Source organism: Macrobrachium nipponense, chromosome 3 (assembly GCF_015104395.2).
Source record: "Macrobrachium nipponense isolate FS-2020 chromosome 3, ASM1510439v2, whole genome shotgun sequence".
Lineage (NCBI taxonomy): Eukaryota > Metazoa > Arthropoda > Malacostraca > Decapoda > Palaemonidae > Macrobrachium > Macrobrachium nipponense.
The window spans coordinates 77,698,693-77,715,624 of record NC_087202.1 but is presented as its reverse complement, the minus strand read 5'-3'; the positions used below and the strand labels follow the sequence as shown (position 1 = coordinate 77,715,624).

Sequence of the window (16,932 nt, the reverse complement as noted above, 5' to 3'; positions counted from 1 at the left end):
AATATGAAAGGAGGTACAGTAAAATGAATGAGAGTGGTTGCAGCTAGGGGCCGAAGGGACGCTGCAAAGAACCTTATTTAATGCCTACACTGCACCGCATGAGGGGCATTGACGGCGCTACCCCCCTACCGGGTGTAGGTTTTGAAAGGCTGCTGTATGTCCAATCGGCCTAAATCGTACTCTTCTCTTTTCGTAAACAGCGAGTGGTTTAATCGAGGGACTATGACGATATGCGACGAGCGCACACACGAAACGCAAACATTATATCCCCGTAGGAAGGTAGTGCCGTCAGTGCACCTCATTCGGTGCAATGTAGGCATTACTTGCGGCTCTTTGCAGCGTCCCTTCGGCCCCTAGCTGCAACTACTTTCATTTCATTTACTGTACCTCCGTTCATATTCACTTTCTTCCATCTTACTGTCCACCCTCTCCTAGCAATTGTTTCATAGTGCAACTGCTTTCAGGTTTTCCTCCTGTAACACCTTTCAAACCTTTTACTGTCAATTTCCGTTTCAGTGCTGAATGGCCTTAGTTGCCCCAGTGCTTGGCATAATGCCAAAAATCTATATAAAAAAACAAACGTTACATATATTTATATACATATGTATATATATGAAATTATAATAGCTGCAATGCCCTCTTAACTTCTCAAATTCTTTGTTCAATTTTTTTGGATACGGTCGTCACTACAGAGTATCCCAAAACAAAGAGCAAAGAATTTGAGAAGTTAAGAGGGCATTGGGGCTATTACAATTTCATATGTATCTGGTAAAAATGACCAGAAGATTCTACATACATATATATATATATATATATATATATATATATATATATATATATATATATATATATATGTGTGTGTGTGTGTGTGTGTGTGTGTGTGAAGCTGTGAGGTTAACTGGATATCGACTGATGGAACAATGAATGCTCGTGTGTATATGATCATATCTGTTGGGAATGGATGATGGTAGAAACTTCCTCCTACCACAGCTCCATAGCTTTCTTAAGAGTCTCATGACTTCGCATTTAAATGATGACCTTGCTCCATTCTTTCAGCTCATGTCAAAGGATTTACATGCTTCTAGTGCAATCGTTTAACTGTTTTTATTTTTTTTTTATTTTTTACATACTCATAAAAAAATTATGCTTATGTTTAGTTAATAATATATATTATATATATATATATATATATATATATATATATATATATATATATATATATATATATATATATATAGTGTGTGTGTTTGTGTGTGCTTATAGTACAATACTTTTAACCATTATTTTTGGTTTTTATATACCCATACAAATGAGCTTTATGTTTAATTAGTTAATTAATTAATAATAATAATAATAATAAATATAATAATAATAAATAAAATAATAATAATAATATGGATAGACTATAAGAAAGCCTTCGACATGATACTACACACATGGCTAATAGAATGCCTGAAAATATATGGGGCAGAGGAAAACATCAGCTTCCTCAAAAATACGATGCGCAACTGGAGTACAATACTTACAAGCTCTCGAATAAGACTAGCAGAGGTTAATATCAGGAGAGGAATCTTCCAGGGCGACTCGCTGTCCCCACTACTCTTCGTAGTAGCCATGATTCCCATGACAAAAGTACTGCAGAAGATGGATGCTGGGTAACAACTAAAGAAAAGAGGCAACAGAATCAACCATCTGATGTTCATGGACGACATCAAGCTGTATGGTAAGAGCATTAAGGAAATAGATACCCTAATCCAGACTGTAAGGATTGTATCTGGTGACATCAGGATGGAGTTTTGAATAGAAAAATGTGCCTTAGTCAACATACAAAAGGGCAAAGTAACAAGGACTGAAGGGATAAAGCTACCAGATGGGAACAACATCAAACACATAGATGAGACGGTATACAAATACCTGGGAATAATGAAAGGAGGGGATATAAAACACCAAGAGATGAAGGACACGATCAGGAAAGAATATATGCAGAGACTCAAGGCGATACTCAAGTCAAAACTCAACGCCGGAAATATAAAAGCCATAAACACATGGGCAATGCCAGTAATCAGATACAGCGCAGGAATAGTGGAATGGATGAAGGCAGAACTTCGCAGCATAGAAAAACGAGGACACATATGACAATACACAAAGCACTACACCCAAGAGCAAATACGGAGATACTATACATAACAGGATAGGAAGGAGGGAGGGGACTACTAAGCATAGAAGACTGCGTCAACATCGAGAACAGAGCACTGGGGCAATATCTGAAAACCAGTGAAGACGAGTGGCTCAAGAGTGCATGGGAAGAAGGACTGATAAAAGTAGACGAAGACCCAGAAATATACAGAGTCAGGAGAATGACAAGCAGAACAGAGGAAAGGCACAACAAACCAATGCACGGAAAATACATAAGACAGGCTAAAGAACTAGCCAGCGATGACACGTGGCAATGGCTACTGAGGGGAGAGCTCAAGAACGAAACTGAAGGAATGATAACAGCGAGGTGCAATACGAAAAATGAAACCAAAAACCACATTGCAAACGAATGTCCGGCACTTGCACAGAACCAGTACAAAAAGAGGCATGATTCAGTAGCAAAAGCCCTCCACTGGAGACTGCAAGAAACACCAGCTACCTTGCAGTAATTAGTGGTATGAGCACCAACCTGAAGGAGTGATAGAAAACGATCAGGCAAAGATCCTCTGGGACTATGGTATCAGAACAGATAGGGTGATACGTGCAAATAGACCAGACGTGACGTTGATTGACAAAATCAAGAAGAAAGTATCACTCATTGATGTAGCAATACTATGGGACACCAGAGTTGAAGATAAGTATCAAGACCTGAAAATACAAAATAAGAAGGATATGGGATATGCCAGTGGAAATTGTACCCATAATCATAGGAACACTAGGCACGATCACAAGGTCCCTGAAAAGAAATCTGGAAAAACTAGAGGCCGAAGTAGCCCCAGGACTCATGCAGAAGTGTGAGATCCTAGAAACGGCGCACATATTAAGGAAAGTGATGGACTCCTAAGGAAGCAGGATGCAACCCGGAACCCCACACTATAAATACCAACCCAGTCGAATTGGAGGACTGTGATAGACCAAAAAAAAAAAAAAAAAAAAAAAAAAAAAAAAAAAACAAAAAAAAAAAAAAAAAAAAAAAAAAAATATATATATATATATATATATATATATATAATAATAATAATAATAATACTAAGCCCACTATGAACCTATCCCAAATCTTATCAGATGGCCGCTTCAAGACAGTTTTCGTCACTTCCATCAATATGGTAATTAGTCCAAAATCTCATGGGTGGCGAGGACGGTGACTCCAACTCGGGGTAAAGTCATGCCCATGACTGACCCATCATGGACGGCAGCTCGAAGACCATGAGTTCATAATGTCAGTGTCTTCCCCTCTCTAGTTACTATAAAAAGAACTGTCACATTAGGTGGGGATTTTCCTAGTTGTAAATGTTCAAAGATTCGGATAATGCTTAAAAAAAAAAAAAATGAGGTCTAAAGGGAGAATGTCCCCCAAATGGCTAAATTTTCGCTCACTCGTCGTTGTTCTTGCTGCTGTTGTTTTTTTGTTGTTATTGTCTTTGTTTTGTTATTGTTCTTGCTGTTGTTGTAATTGTGGAGGGGGGGGGTTAGGAGAGCCCTATGGAAAAGCCTTAAAAAGGTCTGAAAAAGGTGTTTCGCGTTGAGTTAAGAGATACAGGAATTTTACGATAGGATATTTATGATTTATTTATGAGAATGAAGATGTAAAAGCTAGAAAAATTATTTCTAAAAAATATAGCGTATTCATTTTAATTTTTTTAACTTACGTACTGCCGACGGCAATAACTTGTTCAGTATACGGCTGGTCATCTAATTATCGGAATTAAACAACGCTGGATAGCTAAGTTCAAAGAATTGAACAATGCCGTGGAGGAAAAAGCCTTTGACCACCCCCACCCGTGGGGTAGGTATCCCTTAGGGATCACTTTCCGAAAACCAGAGAAATCAACCTTTCTAAAGAGGAATTGCAAATTGACTATGTGCTGGTTTTATATACTAGGAAACAAAGCACTTGCCAGAGAAAAATATTTGACTTTGTCTATTCATTCTACAGATTCATTTCATACACTTTGAAAAATAAATAAATGACTGAGTAAGGGAGAAATGTAGAGATGTTACGAAGATCAAAACCTAAATTAAGCGGAAAATAGAAAGACGGAAATGTAAGCAAGTAGAGGATTAGAGAACCACTTAAAATCATTCAAACTCCCATAGAAGGTGACAGGCAAACTAACCGAATCAGTGATTGAGACCAAAGTGCCGCAAAAGATAAAATATTATTAAAGGTAAAATCTAAAATAAAAATAAATAAATAAAGATATAGAGAAATACACTCACCTAAACCAATATTCAAATTGCGGTAGAGGTATTTCTCAGACTGCAATCATTTAATTGCTTAGGACATTAATTGGGAAGAATGAAAATACATCAGATTGCCTCTTTTCTCATTCTAATAACAATGATGTCAATGTAATAATAATAATAATAATAATAATAATAATAATAATAATAATAATAATAATAATAATAATAATAATAATAATAAGTGTAATCGGGGTTAAATATTTGAAATCCCATTGAACATCACAAACCTTACCAGAAAAAGGTCTCTAATCAGTTGGAATGTTTAAAGAGAATGAAAACCAAAGAGGCCATTCATGTCTTCAACAATTCATTCCAGTTGTAAAAGAAATAAAAGACATAATTATTCGATTCTTCTCCTAATAAACGCAGCTTCTTCAACGCACTGAGAATTATATTGTCGACAACAGACCAAAGTCACCTGCAAGACAGGTCTCGTTGCTCTTGCTTGCACCTGCAGCAGGCAGGAACTGCGAAGTCACGGTAAAAAAGTCATATGGTTTGCAATGACAAAACATAAACTAATGACGCTTGTACATCATGTTCAAGTAAATTCTTTTTTTTTTTACTTTTTTTTTTACAAAATACAAAGTCGTTAACCATGCTCTCAACTTTCTTTCATGGCATTTAAGCCTCACTAATCGAAACAAGAATAAACAAGTAAAAATATGCGCCGAGGTTTCTTCGGTGCAATGTAGTTTTCTGTAAAGTGTATAATCGAGGCCACCGACAATAGATTTATCTTTCGGTGGTCTCGCCATAATGCTGTAAGATCCGCGGCCCATAAAGCTTTAACCACGGCCCGGTGTTGGCCTGTCCCGTATCGTTGCCAGAAGCAAGATTATGGCTAACTTTAACATAAAAACAAACTACTGAGGCTAGAGGGCTGCAATTTGGTATGTTTGATGATTGGAGGGTGGATGATCTACATACCAATTTGCAGCCCTCTAGCCTCAGTAGCTTTAAAGATCTGAGGGCGGACAGAAAATGCGCGGACGGACAGACAAAGCCATCTCTATAGTTTACTTTTACAGAAAACTACTGACAATGTACTAATGGGTTTATTGTCAATAATTTGACTTTACTTTCGACATTCCGTTCGTTCATTCAAATTGCCCAAGTCCCATTTCTTTCTCCTCTTCAAACTCATGCTACAGCAGAGTGCTCACCCAATACTTTCACGTCTCTCTCTCTCTCTCTCTGTCTCACACATCTCTTTACCTTGATATTTCTCTACCGCTGTCACTCTTACCCAGTAACGATGGCCTTTGATTTTATCATACAGTTTTGTCAGATCACTTCACTGTTTCCCTCCAATGCCAAACTTTGAGATTATTTTCCTGCTCCTGTTCTCTATCGCTTCCTTAGGGATCTAGGCCCACCTCACTTTCCTCCCTCCGCCATTTTACTTGATTTCAAAAGGTCTGGGCTGCATAAGGGCATCAGGATTTCACCTTCATTAGCATTCGTGCAAAAAAAAAAAAAAAAAAAAAATCATACACGACTCTTTTGGTACAACTAGAACGAACAGCAGGTAATTCTGAAAAGCAACTTTAATATTAGATGCATTTCCGTGACAAACTAGAATCCACGAATGTAAGCCAAATCCAATACTCTGTAGACTCTCCCACATTCTAATGATTTAAAAGTAAAGTATCGCTCTCCTGACCCATTAGATTACACCCCCCCTCCCACCCCGGACTGAGGAACTTCTGGAGTTCCTCAGGGACAGAAGAGGAACCTTCAGCCAAACTTGGGTTCCTGGTTCATTTTTGCACCGACATCAAATGCCTTTCCTCTGACTTCTTGCATCTCAAACTATAAAGTCATTGATTCATTTTTGCACCGACATCAAATGCCTTTCCTCTGACTTCTTGCCTCTCAAACTATAGTCAGCGAATAGCCAAAGACTGAGAGACGCCCTCGTCTCAGATCCAATTTAACATCAAACCAGTCACTTAATCCGGTTTACTTTACCGACCAAAATCCTATAATGCATCTGTAGAGCCTTAATAGCAATTCATAAATTCAAAAGCATTTTGAATTAATAATTCATATTTTTATAAAAAAAATGTTCTCTGAAAATTACATTATCAGTACAAATAATTAATTGATATACAGCCTTTTACAGCGGCCTATTTTGAAGGGTAGGGGAAGATTCTCCGCGTGGGCTACTACGCGTTAGAAGAGAGAGAGAAGAGAGAGAGAGAGAGAGAAGAGAGAGAGAGAGAGAGAGAGAGAGAGATTGAATGCCAATCTCCGCGATACAGTGTAAGCGACTCATTAACATGGGACACACGATCCTCGTTTTGAACGAGATGAAATTATAAATAACCTCACGGATCAAGAGTTACTTATAAAACGTCCCGCCAGGTTACATTTACAATTTACCAAATTTCGTTTACTTTAAAGGCAATTGTCTAGTAATTTGTGGTCTTTCATAGCATGTTTTTAAAAAATTCGACATAACACCAAATCAATACTTTAAGGCAAAATTATTATTTTTACTATGCACTACTGTAATAATTCTATAAACACTTTTCACATACGGAAGGGTAAACGGTCTAAGAGTTTTTATCGTTAATAATAAAAGTAACATTAGGGACAATAAACAAAAATAACAGCTATAACAAGTATTGTTGAACGAAGTTCATGGAAAAAGCACTGAAACTTTAAACGTAATGTCTATAAAAGTAAACGATAATAATAATAATATTGCAAACTGAATACTTGAATATTAAAGTCACAGAAGTACCCAAGATTATTTGTTTGTATAGTGTTTTTATGTTCCATGGAACCAGTGGTTATTCAGCAACGGGACCAACGGCTTTACGTGACTTCCGAACCACGTCGATAGTGAACTTCTATCACCAGAAATACACATCTCTGACCCCTAAATGGAATGCCCGAAAATCGAACTAGCAGGCAAAGACCATAACAACCATGTCCCTGAGGTGCTTAGAAGTGTTATGAAGTCTTTTTCTTTGTAGTTTTGGTTTGTATTTGTTATTAATTTGTTATATGGGGGTACCCTTCATCTATACAGCGTTGAGTAGTTTCTACCTCTCTTAGGAACTGATAGTTACATATTTCAAATACTTCTCTGTTCTTCTGGACTTCTCGTTGGTTTATCTGCTTATCTCTCATTTAATCTCAGGAGCCTGGTTACATAGAGAAATATGCGAGTTCGGTTTCCTTTAGAATTCTGGGCAAGTTAAACACCATGTTTCTTTTTCTTAATTATTATTGTAACACACACAATTCACTTTCCTATCACACACAAATGACACAGGGTAAACGGAGTATAAACCGACACAAGTTATGCGTCCAGAAGTGAGTAGTTAACTGAACTTTTCCATCCTTCCAACCGAACTCTGGACCCATTTCTGATTTCTGGCTCGCCCCCTTTCTTCTTCTGGATTCCACCCTAATTCTTCATAATTGCTTAATCTTTCACGCCTACTACTTCCGGCGACGACATCTAACGAATCAGGGCATATGCTGTGAGCTGTCGGTTTCACCCAATTGTTATTCGTTGCTCGGTTCAAAGTTTACATCTAACAGCTTGCATCATCGATTTTTATGTCCCTTTCTGCGTTTTACCAGACTCGTAACGCAAACATTCTGGTTTGCGTTTCTCTTCTATTTCACTTTTGCCTTCATCTACCAAAAACTCTACTAGCTAATATATTTCTTACATAACTAATTTTACAGACTAACATAACCACTCGGCCACCTACCGGCATTGGCCTCAATGCCAAAGCTTAGCAAAGGTTATCATAAAGTACTTATACATAAAAAAATACAATATTTAAAGTAATCACAATTGGCAATCTGTACAACAAATGTTACTTGAAGGCAAATTATTAATCAGTCTTAATAGTGTTGAGCTTGTTAATAACTAACACTCTGACAACACATATGAAAGCTAGCATGGTGACTGCTAACAAAACAACATTTACTATTGACATCATGGGTGAAATCTCAGTCTTGTACACAAGGAAAAAAGGGCTAACTACTTCAAGTTTGATGAATGACTCTAACTCAAGTTTAGACAAAATGAAATCCTTAACATTTTCAAAATGATTTATGTGGTTGGATAAATTCAATATATAGGTAGCAAAAATGGTAGGTTTATAGTATAAATAATTCAAAATAACTACTTCACAAGATGTAACAAATGATTTGATGTTATTAAACATTATTTGTGATTGATTATATTTGCAAGTGACTTTAGCTGTGAAAACACTAATAACTCATCATACAGTATTTGAGCCTTGAAATCATGATTGTAAGGGACATACTCACAGTTATTCTCACCATTTCTGTCATTAATTAAATCATCTATGCAATACAACTTGATAAGTATCATAAAAACTCTGTATATTACAAACAAACTCGTTGTCTTCAAGCATCATACAATCATCAAAATCGTTGTTACTTAGTTGTACTAAAAGGAGGGAATTCTGTTGCAATGCAAAATGTATCATGTCCTGGTTCAAAACAATTGACATGTTATTTAGACTTGTTATTTACTAACATTGGGAAAGGGTAAATTGATATCAAGTTATTAACCTCATTATTATTAAATGGTATAACTAAACAATGTGATCTGAAACCACACCTTTCTAGAATGAGGTTTAATTCACTAGGACTGATAAGGTATGGTGATAAAATGTTTTATGTTGACATCATAATGGCAATCAGAAGTTCTTTATAGTTTAACAAAAATGACTGTTTCAAACATTAACTGGTTCACAAGTTTAGACCTATGTAATTAATTTATTTCTGTTGTAACATTTTGAGCTACACTGTAAACAACTGTCCTTCAGTTTATTAATCAACATTTGGTTTTTGTAAGCTGCATCAATTACCTTGTTCATAATGGTACCTCGTTCAGCTGCCCACATTTCTAACTTTTCTATTCTAGCTCTGTCCTTATCTACTCAGTATCAGTGGCCACACCAAACAAAGTGTTTAATGCTGTACCTATAAATGGAAGGAGTGAACGCTTTGTAAATCTCTTAGGTAGAACTTGACAGATATAATTTCTGAGTTTCATTAACAAAACTGAGTTGGTACCATTTTTGTTACTGTCTATGATATTTTCAAGTTCATTAAGTAGTCCCCTCAATTGTACCTGTTGCCGATCCACGTTTGTTATGTTAATCTTTACTTGACCGTGATCCTTTAAGATTGCTCCCTTCTTGATTTGCAAGAGGGAGATGCAGATATGACTCACCATGAGCCATAGTGAAATCCATTTCCCTGCAAAAGTACATTCTAAGCAGCAAACCTTATACAACAATGTTATAGACCGTTGCACATGGTCCTATCTTTTCCTTAAATTGTATCTCGGAGTCACTAATGCTGATAAAGTATGGGAAGCATTTACGTTAATGTTTTCTTCACTACTTGACTCCTTTAAATCTTTAAATTCCTTTAAATGTTCTTCTGACCAAATGTCGGAATGTACTACTTTAATATGGTTCCAATGTGCAACAGTTTCATTTAAAGTTGATTCATGCATTAGCTAAAATTTATTTAACTTTAACCCTTCTATTACTCTATATGGACCTTGGAATTTAGGACTCACTTTAACATTAGGTCCTTCAATTCTATGGTTAAGCACATATACTTGTTGCCCTATTTTTAAATCTGGAACTGTGGACTTCTGATTGTAATACTTACTAGACTTTTGATGTAACTCCTTTATTCGAGTCCTTGTATATTTAACTGTCTCGAAAGTCCTTCTCGTCTTCCATGCAACATAGTCTTCATAATTATAAGTATGTCTGGGTGGAGTTGCATCGTCTAAAAGGTTATTTGGCATTCTTTTCTGATAGCCAAATAACAAAAAGTTGGGGTTTCTCCAACAGATTCATTTACAGTGTTATTAATGGTGAACTGTGCGTCTTCAAGAGTTAAGTCCCAATCTTCAGTCTGTGGAACCACCAAAATTTTCAGTACATCCTTTATCTTACTATTTATTCTCTCAACTGCTCCATTAGAGCTTGGTTTGTAAGCTGTAATCTGACACTTTTTAATTTCATAAAACTCACACAATTTCTTTAAAATGTCACTAGTAAATTCGCCTGCATTATCAGATAATAGTGTTTGAGGACATGAATGTCTAGTAATTATTCTAGATTTCAGAGCTTCTGCTACAGTGGTTGCTTCTCTATTTCTTACTGGAATGATCTCAACATATCTCGTCAAATAATCTAAGAAAACTAATATCTGATGGTTACCTCTAGTTGTGTTTGGAAATGGACTTACAAAATCCATTGAAACTACTTGAAATGGAGTTAATTCTGATGGATATTTCTCAAGAGGGGCCTTTACATATAAGTTACCCTTGTGTACGTTACAGATATGATAATTCTCAACAAATCTCTTAACATCTTCATTGCATTTACGCCAAAAATAGTTTCTAGTGACCGTTCTACATGTTTTCTTTATTCCAGGATGTCTTGACAACTTGTAAGTGTGTTAGTTCTAAAACTTCTTGGGTTAGTGTGTTAGGTACATACAAACGTGAACAAGCATTCGGTTCTTCTGATGTTTTTATATAGAATTACATTGATTAATTGAAATTCTGACTGATCATCCTCATTTTGCATTAAGTTACCCATTATTTTTCTATTGTTAGCATCCCTTTGTTGTTCGATCTGAACTCTTTTCAAATCTAGATCTATGATCTGACAACTAAAGCAGAAGGTATTAGTTGTGATTTTTGCGACCTTGACAATGCATCTGCTATAGTGTTATATCTACCTGGGATATACCTAAACTCTAGGGCAAATTCTAAGACACTTATAAACCATTTGTTAAATTTCATATTATTTGTGAAAGCTCTTTTCTTAAATAGATCACAAATGGGTTTGTGATCTGTAAGCACATTGACTTTATGTCCAAGCAAAATATGCCTAAACTTTCTTAATCCCCAATATAGAGCTAAGCACTCCCGCTTGGTAGTGCTATAATTTCTTTCTGCAGCATTCTAAACTCTACTTGCATAATATACTGTTATCTTTCCTGTTTTCCCCTGTTGCATTAATAGTGCACCTACACCTGTACTGGAAATATCGCAGGCTAAGTAAAATTCTTTTGAAAAATCTGGGTAAACTAAAATTGGATTTCTTGTCATCATTTCTTTGAGTGTTTGGAAAGCCCTTTCATGTTCTGCCTTCCATTCGTGAGATACATCCTTCTTAGTTAAATCTGTTAAAGGTTTGGCTACTGTGGCAAATCCCTTAATGAACGGTCTGTAATAACCTACCATTCCTAAGAATCTTCTCAAGGCTTTCAAATTACTAGGAGCTGGATATGCTACAATTGTCTTTATTTTACCTTCCTGCATACGCAGTCCATCTTCACCGATGATATGTCCTAAATACTCTAATGATTTCATCATGAATTGACATTTCTTAATTTTGATCTTTAATCCTGCGCTCCTCAGTCTTTCTAACACTTCCTAATGTCTTAAAGTGACTATCCAAGTCCTTACTAAAAATGACTACATCATCTACACTGAAACATCCTCTATTCCCCCAAGATCTGGAGCATCAACCGAGTAAAGGTTAATGGGGCTGATGTAAGACCAAAGGGCAGCACTTCAAACTGTAAATGTTCCTTATGAGTACTAAAAGCTGTCAAAGGCTCGGACTCTTCATCTAAGGGTACCTGCCAATATCCACTGCAATATCCACTGAGCAAGTCTAATGACGTAAATATTTTTGCTCCACCTAATTGAGCTAACATATCATTTACGACAGGCATTGGCATTCTATCTGGGATGGTGTGTGAATTTAATTTCAGATAATCGATTACCATTCTCCAACTGCCATCTTTCTTTGGGACTAACAAGAGAGGTGAATTATATGGTTATTTAGAAGGTACTACTACTCCATCATTCTTCATTTCGTCAATTAACTAATCTACAATCGGTCTTTGACTTATTGGCAACTTATAGTTAGGTATATAGAATGGCTTAGTTCCATCTTGTATTAAAATCTTATGCTGCAAAGTATCTGTTACTCCTAACTTATCTCCTTTTAAAGCAATGACATTTCTATACCTCTCCAATATTTGTAGTAATTTATTTCTATTCTGAGGAAAGTCTGTTTTTATTTACTTCTTTATCTAAAAATGAACTTTGTTCTGTGCAAGAGAAGAATGCCTTTTCACCTAGTGCTAATAAAGGATTATTCACTACAATTCCTGTGCAAAACTCTATACGAGACCTTAGTAATAGTCTTTTGTCTGGGTAATTTTGGACGTACGTCTCACAATTAGTACTATTCATGTGAACTAGGGAATTGTGCACCCTAATAGAGTCAGGAAAGTCTTCATTAGTTAGCATTACATCTATTTTATGCAAGTCCTCGTCTGTTTTAGGTCTAAGACAAACCTTGGTTAGGCATTGCGGGTACAAATCTATTTCTTTGTTAAGTACAAATCTGACAGTATGGTCATCTGCATCACTAACTAAACACATTTCTTCCTCATCGTGTATCTCTGAGAAATAACAGACATCCGTTTCATCTCAACTTTCGTCCAATAATATTGTTGAATTTAATTCAGTCTTATTTATTTTTCCTAATAACAGGACTTCATTGATATATTTTTCTTCCTTACCTTCATCCATTATGAGATATGCAAATGAATTCTGAATTCAAATTTTCTGAGTTCATCATCATCTATTATTGAATGCTCATAATCAATCTGTGATTCGTCTTCCTCAAATTGTTCACATGCAATAATTTGTTCAGAGCTCTGAGTATCAAGGCTTGCATTATTAATGTTATTTATTTGTGCACAATTTATCATAGGATTATTCCTATGATAGATTGCGGAATTCTGCAACGACTGCCATTACGGACGTCCACTAATCTTTGTAGCTTCTCACTGCATTTCGCCACTGCGGCAAAGCAGGTTACTTCCACTTAATTTCGTTCGCCCTCTTCTCGGTTATGAAGTTGTTGAGTCTCCTGGGTGCCCATCTAGGAGATATTTTTCGTTATGCTTCGACAAATTTCCCTTTTCTTCGTCCTTCGAGTTATTGAACTCTGTCTTTTTATTTTTTCTTCAATTGTAGTGTGTTTGTACCTTCGAAATTTCGTTATTTGTTGGTTCCGTTGTTGTAGCTCTAATCACTATGCGCACCGCTTTTCAGCGATAATTCAATTAATATGTCTGTCGGTACGTACTATATTTTCTCCGCCTTTTATATCTCCACTGTGTCGGTGTGTGTATGTGTGTTTAGTCACTATACGCGTTGGTGTTTTGCATTTAGAATCCCATATTTGCTACCACCATTTTTATGCTGTGAAGTCTTCTTCTCTTTTAATTTTGGTTATTATTTGTTATATGTTATATGGGGGTACTCTTTATCTACACAGCATTGAGTTTCTATCTCTCTTAGGAACATATACATATCCTTTCTCAGTTGGTCTCTCAGGAGGGTGGTCACGTAGAGCAAGTATTTGAGTTCGGTTTCCTTTAGAATTCTGGGCAAGTTAAACACCACGCCTTTTTGATCTTGATTATTATTGTAACACACACAATCTCACTTTCCTATCACACAAGTCTTAATGACAGGATAAACGGAGTTTAAACCGGCACAAGTTGTGCGTCCAGAAGTGAGTAGTTAACTGAACTTTTTTTTTTCGTTCCAACTGAACTCTGGACCCATTTCTGATTTCTGGCTCCACCTCATCTTCTGCTGGAGACCACCCTAATTCTTCATAATTGGGTAATCTTTAACGCCTACCACTTCCGGCGACGACATCTAACAAATCAGGGCGTGCTGTGGGCATTCTGTTCCACCCACTTGTTATTCGTTCTCCCGGGTCAAGTTTACGTCTTACAGTTTGCATCATCGATTTTTGTTGTCTCTTTTCTGCGTCTTACAAGTGTCGTATCGCAAACATCCTGGTTTGCGTTTCTCTTCTACTTCTGTTTCGCCTTCGTCTACTAAAAACTCTACTAGTAAAGTTTCATAGCTAATATATTTCCTACATAATTAATCTTACAGGACTTCTGCTCAACAAATTCACAACTGTTCAGTTTTCCCTAAAGACTTAAAAAAATTAAATCCAGGAATTCCAAACGGTTAAATTTCCCCTTATCATAAAAAACTATCCCCCTAAATATTTGTAAATTTTAATCCAGGAATTCCAAACCGTTAAATTTTCCCTATTCATAAAAAAACTGTCATAAGAATTAAAAGTTATTTAGTTTCTCCCATTAACATCTTAAAAAAAAAGACTATGCCAGCATCCAGAAACTCGACATAAAAATGATGGGGCATAATTTCGTCGTCAAAATGTTTAAGGCCAAGTGTGTGCTTTTTTTTTTTAACGGTAGGATGAAAATGTGGTTTTATAAACATGGCATTTATTCAAGTCATGTATTTGTAGGTGTTTGTATACATGTATATGTAAAGTGCATACATTATATATATATATATATATGTAAATTAACTGTTACAATATTTTCACAAGGCTTTTTACGTTCATGGTTCTATTCTAAACGTAATTCTTTCCTCTCTCTCTCTCTCTCTCTCTCTCTACACACACACACACACAAACACGCGCGCGCATATATATATATATATATATATATATATATATATATATATATATATATATATATATATATTATATATATATATATATATATATATATATATATATATATATATATATATTTATATATATATATATATATATATATATATATATATATATATATATATATATATATATATATATATATATATATATATATATATATATATATAATATATAGAGAGAGAGAGAGAGAGAGAGAGAGAGAGAGAGAGAGAGAGAGAGAGAGAGAGAGATAATTTTATTAGAAATGAGACTGATGGAGAGGTATTCACAACTAGATGGGAGACTTGAGGACTCTTCTCCCCACCACCACCAAGGGAAGGTTCAGGGGATAAAGAATACAAAAGACAAATAAGAGCATTTGAACCGCTCAGTGGCTACACTCTCTCTCTCTCTCTCTCTCTCTCTCTATCTCTCTCTCTCTCTCTTCAGCAGGCCTTCATACGTGTTTTACAAGATTTTTTTGTGACTAAATAGGCTTAATTTTTTTAATTTTTTAATAACACACACACACACACACACACACACACACACACAACACACATATATATATATATATATATATTATATATATATATATATATATATATATATACGTATATATATACACAAATTATTTTCTCTATAAATTTCCAAGCACTGAATATCATGTTTCACTCTGAAACAGAGTGCTATCTTCCAGCTTTTTGGGGGGGCAATATTTGTTTGCTATGGTGTCCCAGGAGCCATTGTGGTCTCCGCCGAAGCTGCATCTGTCTCCTGTCTTTCGGGGATTCTTGAGGACATAACCAGGTCTCCAGGGAATCCTCAAGAATCCCTGAAGACAGGAGAGAGAAGTAGCTTCGGCGGAGACCACAAAGCCTCCTGGGAATCCTGAGGCGGTCACTCTCGCCTGTGTCGGTTTTGAAATCGATTGTTAAAGTAAAGCAAGGAGAGTTGATCTGCATCAAGCTAAGATGTTTCTAAGTTTGTTTTCGTTCGTGCTTAACCAGTGCTTTGCCTTCGTGGCCGGATTCCCCAGCGAGAAGGCTATCTATGTCAATCTTGTTGTGCTGTCCATTGAAGTATTCTTGCTTCTTGGATTCTGCATGGATATTGTCCGTTTCTTCAATGATTTTATGGCTCTGGACAGCTGTCCGTCGCTGGCCATAACTGAAGAGGACAATCATTTGGATGACGATATAGACGACGATATGAATGACGATGTACATGACAATATGAATGATGATATGCAAGTCGATATGAATGACGATAAGCAAGACTGTGAAGTTGACGAAATTCAGGCTTGTGAAGATGTCTCTAGTTCAGCTTGTGAAGAGACACCGAATATACCCAGCCAAAAGACCCAGGGAGCAATCCAGATATATAAAATCATCTCGACGCTTGAGAAAGAGCTCGAAGAGAAGGTTCGAATGGTAGACGAACTAAGAAAAAAGGTAGGGGGCCTGACTGAAGAAGGAATGAAGCTGGAACAAAATATGACAGACCTGGAACGTCTCAATCATGAGAAGGATAGGCAACTCTTCTCAATGTCAGCCGAAATGGAAGAGCTCAGAAGAGAAATAGCTCTCAAGGCACAGGAGACAGAGAAGCTTAGGAGAGAGAATGAGGACAAAGACTCCTCCCTCATCATTTTGGAGAACACGGTCGCAGTTCTCGACATGGAAAAGGAGACATTGCGTCGAGATCTGCAGCAGAAGGAAAACAGTCGATCAGAAATGAAAAATGAACTAGACAAGAAGCATGAGGACTTGAAGAAACTGCGAGAAGAGAACAGGAGGAAGCAGAATAGCATTGAAAGTCTGCAGAAGGAAACCGAGGACCAGAACTTCCAGATGAACTGTTTGGAAGATCA

At 36.3% G+C, this 16,932-nt stretch overlaps 2 protein-coding genes across 4 annotated transcripts in view; one reads left to right on the top strand and one right to left on the bottom strand.

The window, feature by feature from the left end:
* Positions 1–16,932, bottom strand: part of LOC135221829 (elastin-like) — a 241,857-nt gene that overhangs the window by 64,097 nt on the left and 160,828 nt on the right. The gene's annotated exons all lie outside the window — the stretch shown is intronic.
* LOC135222427 (golgin subfamily A member 6-like protein 1) overlaps positions 16,166–16,932 on the top strand; it is a 1,401-nt gene continuing 634 nt past the window's right edge. The window contains exon 1 of the mRNA XM_064260514.1: positions 16,166–16,932. This exon is cut by the window's right edge and continues 634 nt beyond it. Within this exon, the coding sequence (XP_064116584.1) occupies positions 16,166–16,932 (767 nt within the window).